Source organism: Mytilus edulis, chromosome 5 (assembly GCF_963676685.1).
Source record: "Mytilus edulis chromosome 5, xbMytEdul2.2, whole genome shotgun sequence".
NCBI classification, from domain to species: Eukaryota; Metazoa; Mollusca; class Bivalvia; order Mytilida; family Mytilidae; genus Mytilus; species Mytilus edulis.
The window spans coordinates 18,219,374-18,243,890 of NC_092348.1; the positions used below are offsets into that span (position 1 = coordinate 18,219,374).

The following is a 24,517-nucleotide window of genomic DNA, read 5'->3' on the forward strand; positions in this document are numbered from 1 at the left end:
ATTTATAACATCTCGTGAAAGAATGCATTTCTGGCTCCACGCATTAGGACAATTGATTATCATAGGTAACAAGAATTACCCCTCAGTAAAAGTAGAATGGCATGACTCCACTACACAAGGTATAACAGAACAAACGGAGATTGAAGTACAGTCTTCCGAAAGTGTTGGGGATTATGAAGGGGCTAAATTAATGTACAAAGTTATCGTGTACCTGACCACAGGTAAAATAATGATTCAAGGGAAATTCTTCAAACAGTGGTGCTCAAACAAATTGGAAAAACATTACAAATAGTTCAAAACTTGTCTTCCAGTTATGAAATGACCACTCCAAAACGTCTCCGATTTGAAAACGGAGAAGATGATATTGAGTTTTCCACAAATCACCATACCATTCGAAAAAGTGCACCTGTCAATGAAATCAATGAAATCCAATCTAAAAATTCAGAAATCCTTTCTACAAAGGACAAGGTATGATAAGGGCCGTTTCTGGCCCCCCTTTTTCCAGAATTTTTAAACTTTGAAGTTGAAACCCATCACGCCTGTGTAATGAACTGCAGTATCTGATCGTCCATGTAGAACCTTATTTTTAGGTGTTATGTACTCAAATATGTTCAAACTGAGACCTTGAAAAGCCCTAAACGACGAAAAGTGTAAAAAATCTACAATTTCGTCATGTTCGGAGACAAAATTTAACATCAGCGCCAACGTAGACCATCTTGAAATTTTCAACCATCAACTGTACTGTTATGTATCTTTCACATAATAAAATATCATGATGGTCTACGTTGGCGCTCATGTCTAAAAATTTGAAAAATAATCCGATTGTTTACATATTTTGACAAGTCATTATAATACGTCAAAGTGAACGGCACGGGTACGAAATTATTCCGGGATCCATAATTGATCAGAATATCACGTACGTTTTTTTTTTTATGTCGTATGCAGTCATCAAGACATGTCACTCTCTTAAAGAAATATGTTGTACGTGAAATTAGACCCATGATGATCAAAATAGTCTAACACTGTGCAGCCAAATACAGAGTTGTGTCCCTTGAAATATGGTGAATTAATTTTTATTCATTATAATTTTCAAATATTCAACGAAATCTTACAAATGAATTTTATAATAAATTCTCAATATATTCAAACTCTCTTTGTAGTTCTGAAGAAAATTATTCCATCAAAACCTATATATTTTGCACTTTGAAGTTTTCTATTTAACCATCTACAGCAAAAATAGATTTATGTATCATAGCCATTTCGTGCACGTTTTGTTTTCTACCGACCGTGCAAGGGCTATATAGCCAGTCAAGGTCGTTAAAAAATTTCATTTGTTTTTTGTTTTCTGAAGGATTAAGACTTCACAAGGGCATTGTCCTTAGCTTAGTAATAAATTGAACAGACAAATAAGAATATTCAAATCACTTGTTGATACACTAAAATCTGCGTACAGCACTAAACTAATACATTTTGCAAGTGCAGTTAGTATTAAATCCAAAATATGATATGTAATTATAAACATAACTCCAGGTAAAGAGCAGTTGATACTGAAATTAAGTTAACTACACTTATACTATACTGTAAATTATGTATTTCCAGCCTATTCAGATATCGATACACCAATAATTTTTCTTATATATGTGTCAGAGCACTCTTTTGACAAGATGTTATCATAAAATAAAAGTATACACGTAGCATTCAATAGACTCAGATCCTATATGGATTATCAAATAAAACATGCTATAGCGAAATTACTTTTAACATATTTTACTTGCATAAATACAAATTGGATAAGACCCATGGCAAACAAACTTATGAAGTATGCGCGAAAATAAAAAAAACATGTGTATTTGTTTGCCATTTCGAATGTGTATTTTGTTTTGTCTGGAGTTCTGTGTAAGTGAGTGACAAAATTTCAAGCCAAACTTATACCGATTCCTGGAGTTCACTGGTACTTCTTACCTAGCTGTTTAATGTACATGTAAACTATATCCTCTTAATTCTATTTCACATTCCCCCTCCCCTCAAGGAACAAAATGTCGAGCACGTTCGTTAATTTAGATCTGTCGGTCCATCCAACCGTCCGTTCGTCTGTTTCTGTCCGGACATATACAACTAGCTATCTCCTTCAGTTTTTGACCTAAAAAGCTTTTTATCTATAATAGAGGTGTGTATATGTATACAGGGTTTTGATTTTTTTTTTTTAAATTCTTTAAATGTCCGGTATTTTTGTTTTCCCTCTTACTTGCTATTGAAGGCACAACTTGCACTTCTAGTACTACAGTTTAATGTCCCTAATGCAATAAATGAGATTTTTTTAGTCACTTCAAATATTTATTCAATACCGGAAAGGTTGAACTTGGTGAATACTACAGCCGATTTCATTGAGTGTGAAGTCAAAGGTAATATTTTTAGTTAGCTTGCTTGTTAGATGAACCATAAAGTCATTGTTAGGTCAGGTTAACTTCCCTCCTTTAAGAATATACTAGTCCAGCAGATTACCAATCTATATGTCTGATGGACTATGCTACTTCGAAAGAAGGGTAGTAAACCTGACATAATAATGACTTCACGTTTTAGCTAACAAGCAAGCTTACCAAAGATTTTACCTTTGGATTCACCCTCAATGAAATCGGCTGTAAATCTTGAAAGTTGAAACCTTTTTGCTGGACATGCAGTCCTGCAAGTGAAGACATTCAGAATGAAAATAATAAATAGATCAACATTGAAAGGAAAATTAAGGTTGAAAACGAGTGCACCCGCACGAGCGGGGATCGAACTCACAACCTCAGTGTTGACTGGCTAGTGATTACAGAAATAACTTCTTAGACCACTCGGCCACCGAGACCCTTTAATGAAGTATGTCTACGTTTCTAATCAAATTCGAATGTTTTGGGGTTTCATGAAATACTGCTTACCAACAACTGTTTCATTAAAAAAAAGCATAACATTTTGGATAAGATAAGGAGATGAAGTATGATTGCACATGATACTATACACCGGCGATCAATGTGCTAATTTTAGGATATATATCGTAGAAATAATGAATTTTTAGAGAAGCTTAAAGATGTCCATGCCTCTTTCGTCTACATATCTTAATGAGTTTTAACGTCTTAAACCCTGACCTCAACGAAAACCTTTGAACTTTGTTTTCAGCATTTCAGTCTTTAAAATATTGTGTTAAGTGTTAAAAAGTTCACAGTGTACGATTTTTTAAGTGACAAACAATGACATTGTACAGGCTATGCATATTTGCTATACATATTGTATAAATCTGATACTGAATCTTCAATAGTTGTTCTAATCCATTTGCGTTTTTTAATGTACCGGTAATCATCATGTAAATGTGAAATGCTATATTCATAACATCAACTATTATTTATGAATAATAAGTGTACCACTTCTTATATAACTTTAAGTTTTTTTATGCCCCAGTTATGGTCATTATGTTTTCTGGTCTGTGCATCCGTCTGTTCGTTCGTCCGTTAATCCGTCTGTTCGTTCGTCCTTTAATCCATCCGCCCGTCCGTCCTTTAATCCGTCCGCCCGTCCGTCCGTTCGTCCATCTGTCCCGTTTCATGTTACAGTTTTTGGTCGAGGTAGTTTTTGATGAAGTTGAAGTCCAATTAACTTGAAATTTAGTACACATGTTCCCTATGATATGATATTTCTAATGTTAACGCCAAATTAGAGATGTTGTCCCATTTTCACGGTATACTATAATTGGGACACATTCTTGTTTATTTTACCTATTAACTTGTTAATGTTTATACTTACTAATTGTTATGTGACAATATGATTTGTATTTATTCTTTTTTTTTTAATAAACCGACCATTTCCTTGATAGTTATCTTTTGTTTAATACTAAAATTGAGAATGAAATGGGGAATGTGTCAAAGAGACAACAACCCGACCAGAGGCTCCTGACTTGGGACATGCGCAAAAATGCGGCGGGGTTAAACATTTTTTTTTGAGATCTCAACCCTGTTTTTGGTAACAGCATATGATTTAATATTTACATCATCAAGATATAATAATAATGCCAAAAACCTACTTCAGTTTACAAAAAAAATAATTATTTAACCGTTGCTAAGCACTATTTTGGTTGCTAATCTTTTTATCAGCATGATATACAATTGATTTGCTTTCATTTCCTTCCTGCTAAATATTCTTGCATGTATTAACCAATCTAAATTTATTTTACTCTAATTTGTACTATTAAAAATCAAAAGGTTTTTTTTTGTAGTTCAATTTAATTTCTATCTTTTTCGGCTGTTGCTAAGCAACTTTTAGGTTGCTATGGTCAATTTCATTTTCTTGAAAAAAGTAATGATGACTCAGACATTATGTATATGAAAGAAAAATCATTTACAGTTGCTCAATCTTTAAATATTGCTATATTTATACCTCATATGGCCGAAATTACAAATTTTTGAACCGTTGCTAGGAAAAATTTTTGTTGCTAGGTTGTTGCTAAGCATTTTTAAACTGAAATTGAAGTGCCTTTCCATTTGCAAACTCAAGTTAGTGTTGAACAAACAATATTATTTTGAATTATGCTAATGTGTAATGAGAAAGCAATGCATATGTGATAATTTGGCTATTTATTTAAACCGTTGCTAGGCAACCTTCCTTTCACCGGAACATAAAAAAATCATAGTTTTGAATAGTTTCTATACTAAGGCTATCAATGACGTATATATAAACTTATTTGGGAAGGGGGCCAAAAACGCCTCTTATCATACCTTGTCCTTTAGACAACTTATCTACAAATTCAGAAATTTTACAACAAGAAGATCAGATCGAACTTAAAACTCCACCGAAAAATGTTCCAATCACATTACTGCAGCCAAAGAATGAAAATATCACTATCAATACATACAGACTCAAACAACAGTGTATCAAATGAACCACATTCAGAATTTTCTCAGATTCAGCAGAGGTTATCTATCTTAGAAGAAAGCACGATAAATATGTCATCGGAAATTTTCAATGCACATTCAACTATAAAAAAACTTTGAAACGTTACTCGGTACGAATCTCCAAGGGCTAAGAAATGATATCGTGAAAGTTGTACTAAAATAAATGAATAAAGTTGAAACATCTCCCGAGTCTATAGAAACCCTAAAACAAGTCCATGCAAGAGAGCTTAAAATGCTACGTGAAAAAATACAAGAATCAGATATTGACAAGAAGAAAATAATTGAAAACTTTGAAATAGAAAAATGTCAACTCATAAGTAAAGCAACGGAATTGGAGAGCAATAGTAATAAAACAAAAGAAGTGTTTCAGGCAGCGGAGGAAAAGCTACAAAATAAGATAATAGTTCTCACTGAAAAACAAACTGAACTAGAAATTCTTCTCCATGAACAACATGCTAAACTGCAGGAAAAAGACGCCACAATTGAAAAATTATATGATAGGCTTCCAACAGTAAAAGAAGATGTATTAGGAGGCCAATGGTCAGCAGTGAAGGGAGTGCAATCAATAAATGAGTCATGCTCAGAAACGTCTGGATTCCAACACCAGTCAAATTTGCATCACAATTCAAAGAGTTTAGCATCAAGGAATTCAGTGATTCAGGAGAAAAAAAGTGTCATTCGCTGATTTTCCAACTCTCAAACAAAACCCTGTTAAAAAAGGGTTATATTTCATCATAGTTACTTTCCAAGTTCATTGATATCAAGCGGCTGGCAGCATATTTTCAGTTGGAGGATTTGGCTATAAGAACCGCCACATTAGCAGACCTTGAAGGATATATTCAACAGTATGAAGATCTGACTGACAGTTTCGTAATTTGTCACGTAGGAACAAATGATATACGACATTCACCTGATGTGGTATATTCCACAGTGGATAAATATGTAGAAATCATTGACAATCTTCAAAGACTTGGCACAAGAATAATTATCTCATCGCTTTTACCATGTAGGACAACTAGGCTTGCTAGAAATATTTGTCAGTTTAATGAAATATTCTACTCAAAAATAAGAGACAACAAAAATGTTACATGATGTGACAACACTCTTACTTTTTTCTGGACAGAACATCATATAATGTCAAGTTGAATCTTTATGACAAAGATGGTCTTCATATTAACATTAACGAAGGAACAAGAGTTTTGGCAGGAAATTTAAAAAAGACCTTACATTTTGTTCTAAATGGAAAGCGGCCTTCATACAAAAAGAACAACAAAGTACCAACAAATAATATAATCAGTAACAAAAACTACCAAAACCATGGTTTCTATGATGGCTATGCTAAAGATCAAATGAACAAGCACGACATGAGAAATATTAATGTTAACCACAGATTTGTAGATAACAAGGATATGAAAATAATCGAAATGGTTGTAAACACTGTTGCAGTCCTTCAAATGTCCAAGAATTAACTAGTCCCACCATATTTATGTATTACTGACATATATATACAATTACTATATTGTATTGTTTATTGTACCTTTGATATATCTTATTTTATTTCATTTTTTTGTTTTGTTTTCATTTTGTATCTAGTCAATTGTCTTAATTTTTTTAGTCATAAAGTGTTCTCTCTCGGTTTTTTTCTTTTCTTTTAAAATTAAAAGGATACACATTAAAAAAAAAGATAAAATGAATCCCTCATTTTAACTCTGAAGGTTTCTGTTGAATCCCTTATAATGCAAAGAATGTTAAAAAATAAATTAACAATTAGTTCTTGAAATGTTCATGGTTTGTTTTACAGGGAAGATGGTAATAGATATTGAAAACTTAATGACCCTGATTTTTGTGAAAATATAAATTCAGATAGTATATGCCTATTAGAAACAAAGGCTGATAATAAGGAATATATGTCTGAAAGGTTATACCTTATTAAAAAAGGTTGGTCATCCCAGGAAAGGTAAAGCTAGTCATGGAGGCATGGCTTTATATGCCAGAACTAATGTTAGTAAAGGAATTACATTAATAAAAGTAATTGCTCTAAAGTTTTGTGGGCAAAACTAAGTAAAACTTTTGTTTCACATTCATCTGATCAATTTGTCTGTTTTGCTTACAACTCACCAATACAGTCTAGCTATTCTTAATCTCTAAAACGTGAGGTACCAACAATAGAGAAGATAGAACAAGACCTGAGTAAGTTTCAAATTTAGGGGAAACTATCATTATGGGGGACCTAAATGTCCATATTATTGAAAATGATTTTGATTTTATTTCATCTGATCATGTTAAAAGTTTACAAAATATACTTCCTAATTCATATTTGGCAGATAATGTACATTATAGGAGATATTGTACTAAAAAGAATACTAAGACTGATGAATCCGGAAAACGTGAATTAGAGCTTTGCATATCATCTAAAAGCCGAATTCTAAATGGAAGAACTTTAGGGGATACATTAGGTTAACCCACTTCCCATCAATATAATGGTAGTACTGTTGTTGATTATCAAAACATTGGAATGCATACAGCAATATTAGCGTCTACAAATAATCACATAATCAATGATATCGTTATTATATTTCTTTATTACACAGATGCTCCAGACATAGCAGTTAACAGTCCTACATATACACAGAATGATGCCGTCAGAACAGTAACATGTAATCATAATGGTAACCCAGACTATTATATCTACCATAAGTGGCAACAAAAGTCCAGATATGGAGAGCTTATACGAGAGTTTAATGGAAATAAAACTTTGAAACTGCCAGATGTTTCACCAATACTAAGATACCAGGACACTGGTATATACGTGTGTACATCAAGTAATGGTATTAAAGACAAGGACAGTGGGTTTGAACAGACGGGATCTGGATTTATGACTGTAAATGGTAATGTCGAGTAATTTGTAGTATAAGGATATTCTTTTGTTTACCCTAGTACATTATTAAAATTTCTTTTTAAAAGTATACTAACAAAATTGACAAGACTATATATTGTCTTTTATATCACGAAATATCATTGCAATGGTCATCTGCTGTAATTGATTTTACTTGCTGTTCGTGTAAAAAAAATTCCAGGTAAAAGTAAAGCGATTGTGACATGATAAATATATTAATTAGTGTTTATATAAAAGCTATTTTGTTTACTGATATTATATCATAATCTATGGATTTTTTTAATCTACTACGGTTTTTTTCCAAAATGGTTTTACAAGTACAGGATATATATTCAGTTGCAAGTAGCTTGAATAATTGTCGAGAAATCCAAGAGATTATTTCGCCATGAAGACTTGTCTTTGTTATGGAAATGCGCTTATATCATACATGTATTTACTCACTTTTCTAAAGATTAACTAATTGCTTTATCTTTATGCTTGATAGTACGTATATGTTAGGTAATGTTGCCTTGAGACATATACTCATGAAAACGTATTATTTCATAAACATTGCATAATGTAGATAAGGTTAAGAATGACGTAATTTTAATAAGTAATATGAGGCAAAACAGTTCCTAAACAAAGCAAGATTCTGAAATTTTGCTATCGAATTTAAACATAACAGTGCTAGTTATCTCACTTTTGAACATTGAATTTTACATCTAAGCACAAATGTTGGACACAAATCATGTCAATGGAACTGTAACCAACAATACAAAAAGTATGATTTATATTTGTTTTGATGTAAATTATTGTATAGCTGCATTTCAAACGTATATTACACAAGCGTTATTACATCCCCCATCTCCTAAAAAAATTAAATAATGGAGAAATATTCCGGCCCTTAACATAAAGGTATGCTAAAGACTATATGGTATTTCTTTCTGATTTATTATGAATGCCGTATGGTTGCCTAGAGAGTTGTCTCATTGCATTCATACCACATCTTCTGAATTTTATTAAAAGTGCATTGGTAGTGTATTATACATAACACATTAAAAATTATTCAACATTTAAACGGGTTGTAAACAATTAATATGATGTAAATACTCATTCCAATATCTGGTTTTAATTTGTAGCCCAACCAGTGTTTAGCTCAGACACCAATGAAAGATTTAAATTTTTTGGCGAACTTGATAAAGCTGTAAATATATCTGTCAATGTATATAGTTTACCAAAATTCACCAGTTTTGGATGGACTCGAAATGGAAAACCAATAACAACACAAAATTTAATCAAATACGAATCGTCAAGTTATCCTACTATTGTCAGTCATAATTTTCATGAAAAAGACATACAACTAGAGGGATATAGTGTTACACTGAGAGTGTATGGCTTGACAGCAGAGGACTTCACCATTTATACTTTAACCCTTACAAGTGGATTTGGAAACATAATAAAATCTTTTTCTTTGGAATCATCTAGTAAGTATATTAGTCAAGAACAATAACTAACAAATATCAAAAATTTCTATGAAGTTAACCGTAATTTTTTAACTGACGTGGTTTGAAAAAAGTATTCTATAATAGAACTAAGGTTTAGGGTTTCATTTGTAAAATGAATGATTGTGCACGATTTGAAGATCTGTGATTTTATTATTGTAACGGCAGATACATTACCATATGTTTTCAAGACATAGACTTTGTGATCTGTGTTTTCAGGATTTACTGGAGCTGCTTTCTAGTTGAATCTTTTGTCTGTCAGTTCCACCTTCATCTGCTGTTTCAAAGTTTACCTTAAGGAGGCTCGAGGGTACAAAAATTTCAGCAATTCAAATATTGTTCTTTTCATTACAAATTTTATTTATAAAACTATGAGTTTCTTTATGATATGGTTAAAAAACAAACAAAAAAAAATCAATTCATTTTTGCCCCAGATGACTTTTCAAATGTTTACATCATTGAAAAAGCTCCAAATTATCTCCCTTTGGTGCAAAAATACAAATTGAAATATCTTTTTTTAAGTCATCGGTGACCTATATTTTTTTTTGTTATTTTTATCAAATAAGCTGTACTTAAACTAAATAGTTGTCAAATTTAATCGATTTCTGTAATAAAGTTTTTTTTTATTTCAATATTACCCCTATTTCGTCAATCAGTTCAACAGAAAAAAATACCTTAACAAAAATGCATGCTTCTTTTGAAGGCAGTTTGTGAGCTTAAATGAACGGTGACACCATTTTATTTTTTTAAATTTTTCTATTAAATATATGATAAAGTTCATTTATAGAATAAAATAGCGAAATCCCATATTTAAAAAAAAATATGGATGTATACCCTCGAACCCCCTTAATGCTATTATGTGTTTAAAATGAAAAAGATTTTAGGCGGTAGTTTTATTTCAGATAAAGATAAAGAACAAATGTTCTAAGAACTACACTTATAAGAAATAGACATAAAGTGCAAGAATTTAAACAATTTTCAAGTCGTTTTAGTCCCTAATAATACAATTAATCGAATAGTAATTATAAAATGCGACAGGTAATTGAAATGTATTTCATATACTTATATCCAAATTAATATGCTTATAAACCACGATCATATAAACGCACAACCACACAAACACACCCACATACAAACATTATTATAATTGATTACGTCCGAGCCAGTGACAACTCTACAACAGATTTAACCATCGGATCACTAGCAGTGATGGTGATACATGGCTGTGTACATTATGTATATACAACTTGTCTAAACATCAACCCAACAATGTCAGATCTGTAAATTTGCTTTTACAAATGTTTTGTTCTTCCCTCACCGGGATTCGAAACTCATGCTTCTCAGTAAATTTTTTAAAGCAAAGTTACATAAAATATTATATATATGTTGTCACCAAAGTCGGGAACAGATATTTCATGAATCTCATTTTGTAATCTGCTCGGGCACTATCGGTATAATCACGACACAGTTTATTCTTTAGTTTTCTATGTTGTGTCGTGTGTACTATGTTTTTCTGTTTGTCTTTTTCATTTTTAGCCATGGAGTTGTCAGTTTGTTTTAGATATATGAGTTTGACTGTCCCTTTGGTATCTTTCGTCCCTCTTTAACGTTGCAAAAACATCATCTTTGAGTGTTAAAAATATATAAGCCTCGTCAAACCTTTCCTCATGCCTTTTGAACGAATTCGAATACAACGTTTTTATCTTCCCAGATATAGTCAGCTTTTACAAATTTCACGATAATGGTTTAACAAAGTAGACAATACTGAATTAATTAGATATACAATTCGGACATGTACTATACATTTAAGTCTGCAAACAATAGTATACGTAATAAACTGACGGTCTGCTAATTGAAACTTAGTTTAAAACGATGAAAACTATAATTGTGTGTAAATTGTCAATGTGGCAACGACGTATACATATTTTAACACATTAGAGACATTATTTCGTGGTCTTTTAACCTAAACAGGTGTCTTACCTCAAAAATATTCATTGTGCCCTATTCCCGATTATCATATTTTTACTGAGTGTGGATCTGCATGGCGGCCGTAACATTCATAGCAGGGAACTAGCATACTGTCGCGATCCTTTCGCAGATCATACGATTTTCTCAGGTTTTAAAGGGGTTTGTGAGATTCGAACTACTTATGCATCTAATGCACATTAATTTGCCTTGCTTTGTCATTTTCTATACATACTACGAGAGATAGTAATCTACATGTATGTTTATATGTAACCTTTAGGTGTACCAGAAACACCTGGAAATTTTAGCAAGACAGATTCAGCAGCCACAAGTGTAACAGTTCAATGGGATCCACGTTCAAGTGGTGGATATAAACAAACATTTTACATGCAATACAGAGTCCAAGGATTGTTGGAGTGGATTACTGTAATAGTTGGTGAGGAAGATATCAACGAATTAAAGAGACGGAGAACGTATAAATTAAGAAACTTAAAGGAAGTACAAGCCTACGAACTGAAAATGTATGCTGAGAATACAGCAGAGAAAAGAAGTAATGTTACAGACGTTCTGATTATTTTTACTAAAAATGCAGGTACAACATGTTCTTTCTTCGTTTCTTTATCCAATCAGATTACCAATTATTTTAACCATAAGACCGCAAATACATTTTAAGCATCGCAGAAGGGTCCACCCATATGAATGTACAATTATTTGTCATAGGGGATGGTTATATTTCTTTTTTCATACCGGCATACCACCAATTATAAAAAGTAAAATAACAAAAATACTGAATTCCGAGGAAAATTCAAATCGGAAAGATCCTAATCCACTCGCAAAATCAAAAGCTCAAACACATCAAACGAATGGATAACAACTGTCATATTCATGACTTGGTAAAGGCATTTTCTTATGTAGAAAATGGTGGATTGAACCTGATTTTATAGCTAGTTAAACCTCTCACGTGTATGACAGTAGCATCAAATTTCATTATATTGACATAAATGCGTAAACAAAACGAACTGACATAATAGGTAAAATTGTCAAAAATACGGGTACAGTAGTCAACATTGTGGTATAAATTAAACTTAATCACTATAAAAATAAACCAATATGTATCAAAGAAGCACAAAAAGGCATATATTTATTTTTTTATAATACGATTTTATTTATCTATGTTAAATACCCCTATATCAAAATTATAAATTAAAGTTATAAACAATAAGAATAAGTACTTAAAAGTAGAACTATAGAACGTAAATGCTGTACTTTTAGATTATCGATGGTTTTTCAAACGAGAGTGTGCATGTTTCTCAGCTACAATTTGATCGAAATACTATTGATAATCTCTTCATCGCTATTTTGCATATGACGTCGTTAATGTTAACATTACATTGTCCTTAGTTTCGAACGATAGTTAAATATCAAGCGAGTAGCATGATATAACAAAATTATCCACCCAAAAAAGACCAAAGGTAAATACACGGTAATATAGAAATACCTGAAATGCGTTTACTTGTCATTAAATAGTAAGTCATTATGATCGCTATAATGATAAATGATTGTTATTACACCCCCGTTCCGTCGGGAGGCGTATACTTGTTTCGTCTGTTTGTCTGTCTGTCTGTCCGTCCGTTACATGAAATCCCGCTGTATTTTTAGCAGGAACTAAAAATCAGACCTTCCCAAATTTGTTAACAGTCTTCATATGAAAATGATTCCGTGTAATACAGTTCCATATTCAATGACCCTTAACTTCCAATATACCGAATTCTTATATATTCTAACACATTGTTGGCATGCATGAAGTCTTTGACGAATTTGTCAAAGATGCTATAGCTTCTTGAAATTTGTTATCAGACTTCCTGTCGTATGCATTTTCAGATTCATCGCTCACCAATGTCCTGTTTATCGATTTCTTATAGATTCTAACACATAATGAATTTGTATAAAATGTTCATTGCATTTTTCTTAGGAACTACAATAAAGAGCTTCTTGGAAGTTATTATCAGGCTATTGTTTGATGCGTTTTCAGATTCACCACTTATCAAATTCGTTTTTACCCAATTATTAAAGTAGGAGAGTCATTAGAGAGCAGAAGCGCACAGTTTGACTTGTTTTCAAAGTTACTTAAAAAAACACATTTTGTTTTTATTCTTTTAAAAGAGCCGTCGCAAAAATAATAATTTATAAATCATAAAATAATCAGCACAAATATTTGTATTATTATCTATGCTGTCATGGCGCTTTCCATTGTTATGACCATCAAAATAAATTCTCAATCTGTAGTTTTCTATGTGATGTTTGTTTTGTTGTTTGTCCTTTCGCCGTTTTTTAACCATGGTATTGTCCTTTTTTTGTGGACTTGGTATTTTCTCTTTTTTGTATTTATTCATTTGACAAAGCTTTGATTGATGGCAAATTATTAAACTGTATACTTCTGTTGTAGGTGGTACTGTAAAGTACAATTTATCAAATCAAACTTCTTATCGACAATTTTGTCATTTATCATTACAGAACCAACAACATCAAGTGCAGTCATTGGTGCCGTATCAGGTGTTCTTGTTACTTTAGTGATTGCATGTGTTTCTGTTATAGCCATAATATTATTTAAAAGGCGCCAAGGTATAAACTAAGTCAAACATATATTTAAGTTAAATAAAGGCAACAGTAGTATATCGCTGTTCAAAAGTCATAAATCAATTGAGAGAAATCACATCCGGGTTACAAATTAAATTCTAGGGAACCTTCAACTATAAGAGTCAAACAAAGGAACAACATAAACACTGAAGTGCAACAGTAATAAACTCAAACAAACATAGACACGAACTATTTGATAAAAACTGCAATATTCCTGACTTGGTACAGGACATTTTAAACACTATTATAAAATGTCATCTTTTTTTCTGACAGGAAACAATATTTAAAAGGAAACACACTGATATTAACGGCACAGTTGTCATAGTTTTGTTTCTCTATTAACATTGCTAAAATATTTCACTGTATTATGCAAAGTTATTTTATGAGAGTTTGCATCTCATATATCCATGTGAGCTGAAATTGGGGATACAACATAACGGAGAAGGTTTACTTCTGAATCATATCTTGAACTTTCCCAAAATTGACACAGATAAACAACTTCAAACTAAAATCTATGAAAAAACGTTATGATTTCAATTTTCCAATCGTCTACTCTCCATTTCTCAGCAGTTACATACCCTTTGCTCCATCGTATGGCTATTATTACTGTAATTTCAGAAACAAATGCGTGCATTGATAATTGCGATTTTTGAAGAAAGGACAAACATGCGAGTTTAATTGTTGCAATTAAAAGAATATTTGCATACAGTTACATTTGTGTGTATATATCTGATATCAGAATGCGAGTTCTTATTATTGCGATACTCATCCTGTCGCATTATTCGCATTAAAAAAACATCTAAAAAATTGATTTATATCAGATTATATGCTTTATATTCCGCAAACAGGAACAAGAAATTGTAAATAAGGTGATTTTCATCAAAGGATATAACAAGTTAATGAAATATTGATATATCGCAGTTGACATTTTATAGTGTGTCTTTTTATATTGAGATGTTACACCATTGTTTCAGATAATGGTGAAGGTTTGGTACCATTAAAACGTTTAAACCCGCTGCAATTGTTTGCACCTGTCCTAAGGCAGGAATCTGATGTTCAATAGTTGTTGTTTGTTGATGTGGTTCTTAAGTGTTTCTCGTGTCTCATTTTTTATATAGATTAGACCGTTGGTTTTCCCGTTTGATGGTTTTACATTAGTAATATTTTGGGGCCCTTTATAGCTTGATGTTCGGTGTAAGCCAAGGCTCCGTGTTGAAGGCCGTACTTTGACCTATAATGGTTTACTTTTTTAAATTGTGACTTGGATGGAGAATTGTCTCATTGGCACTCATACCTCATCTTCTTATATCAATAAAAATAAAGCTTTTAACATACGTCCTTCGAGTAATTTCCTTTCAAAACGATAGATCTTTCTTTTGAAGAAACAACCACGGCGATACCAAGTTTCAATGAAATGTGCTTCAATGCATACAATGATGTCCTGTTTAAGGTTATTATTTTTCCTGATTAAAATTCAAACTTAAGTTTACTTAAACATTTAACACATTTGGTAGTTATCGTTAGTTGATGACGTTTGGGTATTATTTTCATTTTTCCATCTTTTATAGATTTTAGGCAGAAACCATCCTTTTTCTAAAATACCGAAAAACATCGTTTTAAAAAAAAAAGTACACAATATATTGATTCACCATTTATTGGAAACCGTGCTTTGACTTATGGATGTTCGATAATCATGTTTATCATGATTTTGTGCTCTATTCGTGCCCGTTATTGATTTATTTTTTTATACTTATACCATTAACTCCAACCAATAATAAAATATGCTTATCTTTAAGAATATTTGATTATTTGATAGAGTTAAAGGTTACTGTATAAAATAAAATAAAAGTACTGGCACGAAAAGAACACAGAATCGTAATAAACATGAAAAACGGACATCCAAATTAAAATCAGTAGTGACTTTAATGTACAGTTTCTTCAGTATGTTGTTTATTTCCTGAGATTATTGTCTCTCGATAGTCAGAAAGCTTACGCTCATTGTCATCCTTTATTATCATTTATTATATACTTAGAAGGGAATACATGTAAATTGTTTGTGTACAACAATTGATGACACTCGTCCTGTATCAGTCATCCATAATGATATCGACATCAGTCACGGTTGCAAAGGCTTAATGAAACCTCTTATCTGTACGACGTCACGTAATCTATATCAGTCACGGTTACAAAAGCTTTATAAAACCCCTTATATGTATTCCGTCATGGATCGTGAAAAATATATAAGAGAGATTAGCTGTACATGTATATAATAAAGTATATACGATATGGCTTTTCCAAAATCACACACCGTATCAACCTTCAACCAATATTATTCCTCGAGCAGAGCTCTTGGCATTATATTGGTGTCTCGGGTTGACACAGGTGTGATATTGAAAAAGTCATATGATATTCTCTATTTATTATATAGTGTTTCAAATTTCTAATATTGTTTGGTACTATTTCAATTTGCAATTACACATTGTGATGCTGTTTATAATTACAGGGAAAAATCTAACAGAACAGTAAGTAGGCTATTTTCTTTCCAAATGAGTAAAAACCGCACTAATAGAGTTTCACATTAGTTCATTTCATCATCATTATCATCATCAACATCATCATCATCATCATCATCATCATCATCATCATCATCATCATCATTGTTTCCTAAATCATTTATCATCATAAATAATAACAGAAAAGATTCAAGGTGGACAATAAATAAGATATGAAATCCAGTTCAATGATATTTTATAAAATTTCGTATTTCATTTTCTTTTTTAAATATTGCTATATATGTTGATATAATTATTGTAATTCAATCTTTGCTATACAGTGGGAAATTATTTTTTCTATCATTGCTTAATTCTTTTTAAGAAATGATAAATATTATGAAAACACTGGCTTCCAGGACATACCAAAAGGAGATGACTACGAAGAAGTTGAAAATAAATGTGGTAAGTTAGTGTAATGATGAATAAAGATGTGGATAATATAAAGGAAACATTTACAACTCATTAGTCATGGCAAAACAATAATTATCAAAATACAGCAACAAGATGAATAAGTGAAAAAAACAACTACATTGGAAATTACTGACTTAATATTATGAACTCCACTATAACCAGGAAAAAACTAGGATGACCAGGAATGTTAACCAATTCCTGCTCCACATGTGGCACTTGTTGTATTACCCATGCAACATTTGATCTGGTGAAAAGTCTCAATCGCCGATGTGATAATCGAGAAAAAAAGGATTGGATTGTGATCACAAAATATATGAACACATCCTGTGGTAATCTGTGACACACATATTTCATAACGGTCAACTAACCCATGATGAAGTCTGTAAAACTCTTGAAGAGATGACTTCATCTTTCGTTTGAAACCGTTGTTCAAAAGCTTCCGTTTAAACAGCAACTCTCTAATAATAAAATTATGATAGGAAACACAAACTCTTGAATATCGCATTACCTGGATAGTATTTACCATATGCAGGCGCTACTGAAATGTTACAAACACAATACTTGAAAAGATGTAACAAATAATTGAAATAAAATCTGTAATATTTTTGTTTACACATTTTTTATTCATTTAAAGCAGTATATTGGTAGAATCATTATAAGTTAAAGACAGCCGAAATATACCAAAGGAATTTTCGAATTCATTAGTCAAAAACGAACTGAAACTGGAATGGCAAAAGATGACAAAAAGACAATCAACAGTATGCAAAAACACAACATAAAAAACTAATGACTGAGCAACACAATCCCCCAAAAAAACCCGGTGTATGGTTTAATAAACCAAAAAGGCTTTTAAACCCACAACCCTGTTATTTTCCACACTATACTATATATTTTTGCTGTAAATCTATTTATTAACATTGTATTGTTACAGTTTCAGATGTGGAGCATAAACAGTTGAGTATAAAATAATTAATTTACTTTGACAATCGTATCGAAGAAAATGATCCACCCATGTTGAACAAAAAAAACAAACGTTTAAATTATGTTACTCTACATTATTTTGATTCATTTTTATAAAAGGAATTTCATATATTTTTGAAAATTCATTTTAGCCATATTTCCATAACAATTACTTTTAACTTGTTATTACATTCAATAGTTCTAATTCGTTTAAATTGAAATTCTATTTTAACTCCATATTCATGTGAACTTCAGATTAAGGATACAACTTAAGTGGAAGGTTTGCTTTTATGATCTTTTCTTTGATGTTGACGACTTCAGATTTGAATCTACGACACACGTGATTATTTTTAACTTTCCAATTGTCGACTTCCATTTTCAACAGTATCATACCCTCTTTCCAATCATAAAGTGTTTAAATATCTTAATTATTGCATTACGCTTAAGCATGTTCAAACTACAGTACTTCATGAGGGGGGTTAGGAGGGGCCCTGATCCCGAAATCCCGGGCTTAAAAACACGAAATCCCGAAATCCCGGGGTCCCCAAATTCGAAAAATAGAATTCCCGGATCCCGAAAGGGTCAATCCCGAAATCCCGAGCTTAAAAAAACCCGATCCCGGAGTCCCGATAAAGGTCCCATCCCCCCTCCTTCATTAGCAAAAGTGTGTTTCTGGCACATAAATGCACAAGCAGACTTATAGGAAAATCAACACTATATATAGGTTTTAGGGTCACCTTTTGAAAGTAATCGAGCGTTACGATGCGTCTATGTCTCATGTCTTCACAGTCTGTTCATTAAATATCAAAACGATCGTTTGATCTGTAAATCAGCCGATTGCGTCTTGTACATGGTTGTAATTAGCAGGGCACATTTATCTTTAATCTCGAAATTAATTATGTTTTTTTAACGTTTGTAGTAGAATTTCTCATGGTATCAGATTAGATGAAAACTTGAACTTTTGTAATGTTATGTATGTTATGTATGTTATGTTAAAAATGTAATTTGACACACTGAGTTGAATCTTTAACTGAAGTATTATTTTCCTTTTTGTTGAATAACTCACGACATGGCTTGACAATTATGCATTCATACAACAATCGGGTTTTTTGCTTTGGGCGTTCCGGGTGGACATTGGTGCAGATAAGGTACTATTCGGACGAAAAAGGTTTTCACAGTATAGTTTCCATTTTGTTAACACTTGTTTTTACAATTTGCTTATTTTGTACTTTATGGATTAAGTATATACTAAATACTGAAAGTTTTATCCACTACAAAAACGTCTTGTTGACGTCTCTGTTACATTTATTTATATGTTTGTAAGAATGTTTAGTCAGTTGTGTTGTACGTCTGTGATGTATGTTTGCCCAGTTTTGGCTGTTGGCTCCCAATTATTGTCACATTTGCATATTGTGTTTGTTGCTCACCCAATTTTGTCAATATTACGTAACTACAAACAACTGTCATACTAGTGGTAGGTTTAGCTAGCTATAATTATTATATATGATTCACATACTACGGTATACATTTTTATGATTGGTCCAGAGGGCTTCCGGTTGTGGCTCTTGAAGTTATTTATTTTTCGATAGACGACGTTGACGTTGAAAACAAGATGGCGGCGATAATAACACAAACCGGCTCGTCGTTTACAATATTCATTTTCACTTCGCGTTCATCGTTAAACTAAATAATAATCAAAAAACGATAGGCCAATTTAATGACACATATATACAATTTACGTATGATAGGGGTTGCAAGTGGGGAAATTAAATTCCTTATCTCCAAGTTTAAAGAATAATTAGGATTAAATGCATTTTTAGAGGAATAATTTTGTTTGTGTTGTGAGTGAATTGGTCTAGTTTATACACCAATACATTCCTTTTAAAAGGCGTGTAATCGTATGATAAAGCCAGGTTTAACCAACTATTTTCTTTGGAAAATGCCTATTTCAAGTTGGGAATATGACAGTTAGTTTTTGTTCCGTTGGGTTATAAAAACTAATGTTTGATTTCGTCAGTTTTTATGGACTTTTCCTTTTTGAGTTCGGTAATTTTGTTTAAACTTTTTAATTGCACAAATAAGAAAAACAAAACATTATTTGTTGTACAAAATGTTTTGGCCGACCTATGTTGGTTATTGCAAGTAATGCATCAGTCAGTATTAACACATCATATACACGCGGTAAATAATTTGCAATTTTGTAAAATACATGTTTTTTTACGTCTTTGGATACCAAATTTTCGATTTGGAGCTTTCCAGTTGACGGTAATCTAGAAAAGCGCTCCGGACGCATGAAATTTATAAAGTCTTGTTTTCATTTTTGAATATGAATAAACTATTAGTATTGCATTAAACAAACGTATATTTTATTATTTTTAGCTTCATAATAAATTCTAATTACGCACACTATTTGAAAAATACTTTGTTTCTCATATTGAACTTTTGAAATTGACATTTCTATATTAATCGAATTTTAAAAATAAATTATAATGATTATCCAATATGTGTTACAGATCTAATAAAACCTACGAATCACTGGGCACAAAAGACGCACCCAATGTGTATGATGATTTAGAGAATGCTATAGGTGTGTATGATAGAATGTCATTGAACAAACTTTTCTTTTGTGCAAAGGATCATTAAAAGATGAAAACAGTAGATGTAATTTATAAAAGAGAGACGGAAAATACCAACGAGACATTCAATTGTAGAATCGTAGAAAGTAACTTCAGATATAGAAGAAATGACGTATAGTATAGTATACTGCTAACATGAAAATATCTCAAGATCCGTTTTTCTTATGAAATGTATTTGCAAATTAATGCATGTCTCATTGTATCATACGAGACTTATTGAATGTCCAGAACATAATATGTCCCTGAGACAATGAGCATAACCAATACATCAAAGGAAAGCTCTCTTTTGTTGATGAGTTTTATCCTGGCAAATGCTGATCTTTGAAGGCCGTATGGTTACTATAAGTTGCCTAAAATTTTGTTTTCTCATTTTCAAATATACCACAAATTCTTATTTAAGACGCCCATTACTTATTTGTGTTTTTCCAGTGCGTGCTTCGTTTGTACGTTGTATACTGAAGTTCGAGTCAGTTAACTTTAGTTACAAATATTCCACGTCATCCAGGTACCACCTGCATTAAAACGTCTAGCAAATTTAAATGCTTTCTGAAACTTTACAAGAACTGTCGATTTGAATACAATTGTATGATTGAGAATTCATTTATACTGTAAGGAGTGTTAACGTTGTTTATTGGGATTGGTTTTGTTTTGTTTTGAGCGGCAGTTCTGATTTTTCTATGTTTGTACTTGCCACATATTTTGTCTTGAGCATTCTTGATAAAGATTCATCAAGTAAAATCGGACGAACCACCTCTATAATGTTAATTCATTTTCTATTACATGGTGGATGCCAGTGCTGGTCGAATGCTCGTCCCTTCGTGTATCATAAACTCAGTATTAAAGATTTGCAACTGACATGATTTGTAACAAACAATTCTTATTCTTTTTATTTTTAATAAATTAAGAAACTATTAGAAAGAGGAAAAGAGAAAAAAGAGATTGTCAGTGCAATATAACTCATCAATGATACAATGCTTATAATTTGATACGCTTTGCATGTATTTCGTTAACATAAGACTCAACATTGGCTCTAAATAAAAGCAATTAGAAGGCCAAATCAAATACGATTAACGAATTCCTAAAAGTATGACTAAGGCAAGTAATGTCGTGGGTTAGAAAATCTTTAGTGATTCAAATAATTCAACAGTTTATAACCAATATATTTTCATAAATTGAACATATTTATGACTATAGGCTGTTGATACCTTCGGAGACGAAACGTCTCTGACAATGGCCAGAACCTTATGGTCTTAAAATTATTCAAAGATAACACGCTAATAATGTTATACTGCAGACGCACGTTTGGCTACACTAGATTCATTATCTCAGCATACAGCACAATAATAATAAAAACAAAGCAAAACAAGCAAAACGACAAACAACATTACACAACAAACTTAAGATATTCATATATCCTTAGCTTTATTTCGATTTGAGTATTCATAAGAGTGCTTTGAAGTTATTATAATTTCAAACCGCTGCGGGTGGAATACAGTTTGTACCCGAGGTTGTCATTATCTCAGTAGTCCACGCTTCGGTTCTAACATGACTCATGACATTATTTCTTTTAAATCCTCTTTTTTTATTTATTAAGACATTATACAAAATATTAAGAAACTAAGAATCTACCTGTCTAATGTAAAGTTGACCTTAAATGAATTTACCTATTTTGTGTTAAAGACGCTTGTAATGCTATAGCTCCTCGCGTGTTCAGGTACCAACACATCCTTTCAATTTTTAACCGGATTTTTGTGACAAAAATGTCGGTTATTGATTTGGGGATGTACGGCGGTCGGTCGGTCGGGCGGGCTGCAACCAAATGTTGTCCGTGCATTTACTCGTGAACCGTTCATTTAAAGCTTTTAAAATTTCAATATGTTGTTACTGACAATAAAATGTAGGTCAAGTTCAAGAATGACGATTTTGATTTTTACCGTTCAGGAGGTATGGTTCTTGAAAGATTGAAAAACGGTGTTTCCAGTCGTTTCCGTGCATTAACGCATGAACTGTTCAACCGAAGCTTCCCAAATTTTAATATGTTATTACTGATTACAAAATGGAGGTCAAGTTCAAGAATGACGATTTTGATTTTTACCGTTCAGGAGTTATGGTTCTTGAAAGATTGAAAATGGTGTTTCCAGTCGTGTCTGTGCATTTACGCATGAACTGTTCAACCGAAGCTTTCCAAATTTTAATATGTTGTTACTGATTACAAAATGGAGGTCAAGTTCAAGAATGACGATTTTGACTTTTATTGTTCAGGAGTTATGGATTTTGAAAGATTGAAAAATGGTGTTTCCAGTCGTGTCCGTGCATTTACGCATGAACTGTTCAACCGAAACTTTCCAAATTGTAATATGTTGTTACTGATTACAAAATGGAGGTCAGGTTCAATAATGTCGATTTTGACTTTTATTGTTCAGGAGTTATGGTTCTTGAATGATAAACAATGGCGTTTCCATTCATGTTGTTGCATTTACTCATGAACCATTCAACCTAAGCTCTTTCAAATTTTAATATGTTGATACTGATGACAAAATAGAGGTCAAATTTGATATTTTGACGATTTTCACTTTCACCGTTCATCAGTTATGGTTCTTGTGCTATTGCCAGGACACAAATAAATGTTAATAAATCCGGTTTGCCGTCGTTGTGACAGCCTCTTGTTTTTGTTTTGCAAGGTTAATTCAAAAAGGAGCACCAATGTCAGAAAGTCTGATTTCATTTTAAGGTAGGTTCTTACTTATTCAGACCCATAAGGGTAACCGTAGATAATCTTGGCTGTTTGATTTATACCCATTTGGTTATTTATCTCCTCAACTGCAAGTTATAAACATGCCTGACTTTGAGACATTTCGTTTTGAGCGTTTCTGGTGTACGGTTAGTCCAGAGGAGCTCCGGATTCACAACATTCATAATAAAATTGAGAATGGAAATGGGAATGTTCCAAAGATACAATAACCCGACCAAAGAGTAGAAAACAGACAAAGCCCACCAATGGGTCTTCAACACAGCTAGAAATCCCACACCCCAAGACAGGCTTCAGCTGACCCCTAAACAAAAATGTGTTATAATTCTTTAAAAATGGTCGTTACACGAAACTCTAAGACATATAAAAGAACTAGAATTAAAGTACCATACAAGACCAACAAAGGCCAGAGGTTCCTGACTTGAAACAGGTACAAAAATGCGGCGGGGTTAAACATTTGTATGAGATCTCAACCCTCCCCCTATACCTCTGGCCAACGTAGAATAAACATATTAGTTGGTCACCTTATTCCGTTAAAGGGTTGATGTTTTATTGATTTTAAATCCGACAGATCATGTATACTGTGTTGTTACCGTGTCATATATATCATGAAATTGTATTATTTCAGGTCAAACGTCATCTAAAACGTAAGTGCCGTTATGATATTTATCTATATCTGAAAATGTTATATTGCATATCTTAAATCATTTTCCGTAACTGCTGACATAAAGTTTGGCATTAAAGAAGGATATTTGAATTGATTTCGAAACGATGTGTATTGTGCAACATTTAAAAAAGGCACAAGATAATATAGTGTACATGAAATAACAAACCTACTTATTTGAACAATTTTTAATTGACGTCATTGTCGGTACTTGTTTACAACGAATTGTTTGAATGTCTGCTAGACAGTTATCTCAATGTGAATGAAACCACCAATCTTCATTTATTTACAAAAACTTTCAAATGGAGGCGGTGTATTTGATTAGAAACTACAACACCGGACGATAAACTATATATATATCACTCTAACGCAGGTTAATGAGTTACAAAATCATACCAAATCTACTAAAGAAACTGAGAGAAATTCAAATGATTATCAATAAATCAGCTAAAAGTGTACAAACAGATTAAAACAATATAAAAACTGTATGAAACAATGACAAAAATCCCCATTTTTAAATCAAAATCGCAAAATTTCAATGGTCACGATTTTTATGTTGAAATTTAAACCTGACTATTGGCCCATGAAACATTTATAAAGAACGAATAGCAAACATTTTTTACATAACATATTGAAGTGGAGCG

General features: G+C 32.1%; 1 protein-coding gene across 1 annotated transcript in view; it reads left to right on the forward strand.

The window, feature by feature from the left end:
* Window positions 1–24,517, forward strand: part of LOC139523132 (nephrin-like) — a 57,308-nt gene that overhangs the window by 26,505 nt on the left and 6,286 nt on the right. The window contains exons 5-13 of the mRNA XM_071316931.1: window positions 7,514–7,810; window positions 8,937–9,281; window positions 11,545–11,856; window positions 13,779–13,886; window positions 16,405–16,423; window positions 16,776–16,855; window positions 17,796–17,817; window positions 20,338–20,411; window positions 23,838–23,856. Coding sequence (XP_071173032.1) covers window positions 7,514–7,810; window positions 8,937–9,281; window positions 11,545–11,856; window positions 13,779–13,886; window positions 16,405–16,423; window positions 16,776–16,855; window positions 17,796–17,817; window positions 20,338–20,411; window positions 23,838–23,856 — 1,276 coding nt within the window. The remainder of the gene's footprint in view (window positions 1–7,513; window positions 7,811–8,936; window positions 9,282–11,544; window positions 11,857–13,778; window positions 13,887–16,404; window positions 16,424–16,775; window positions 16,856–17,795; window positions 17,818–20,337; window positions 20,412–23,837; window positions 23,857–24,517) is intronic.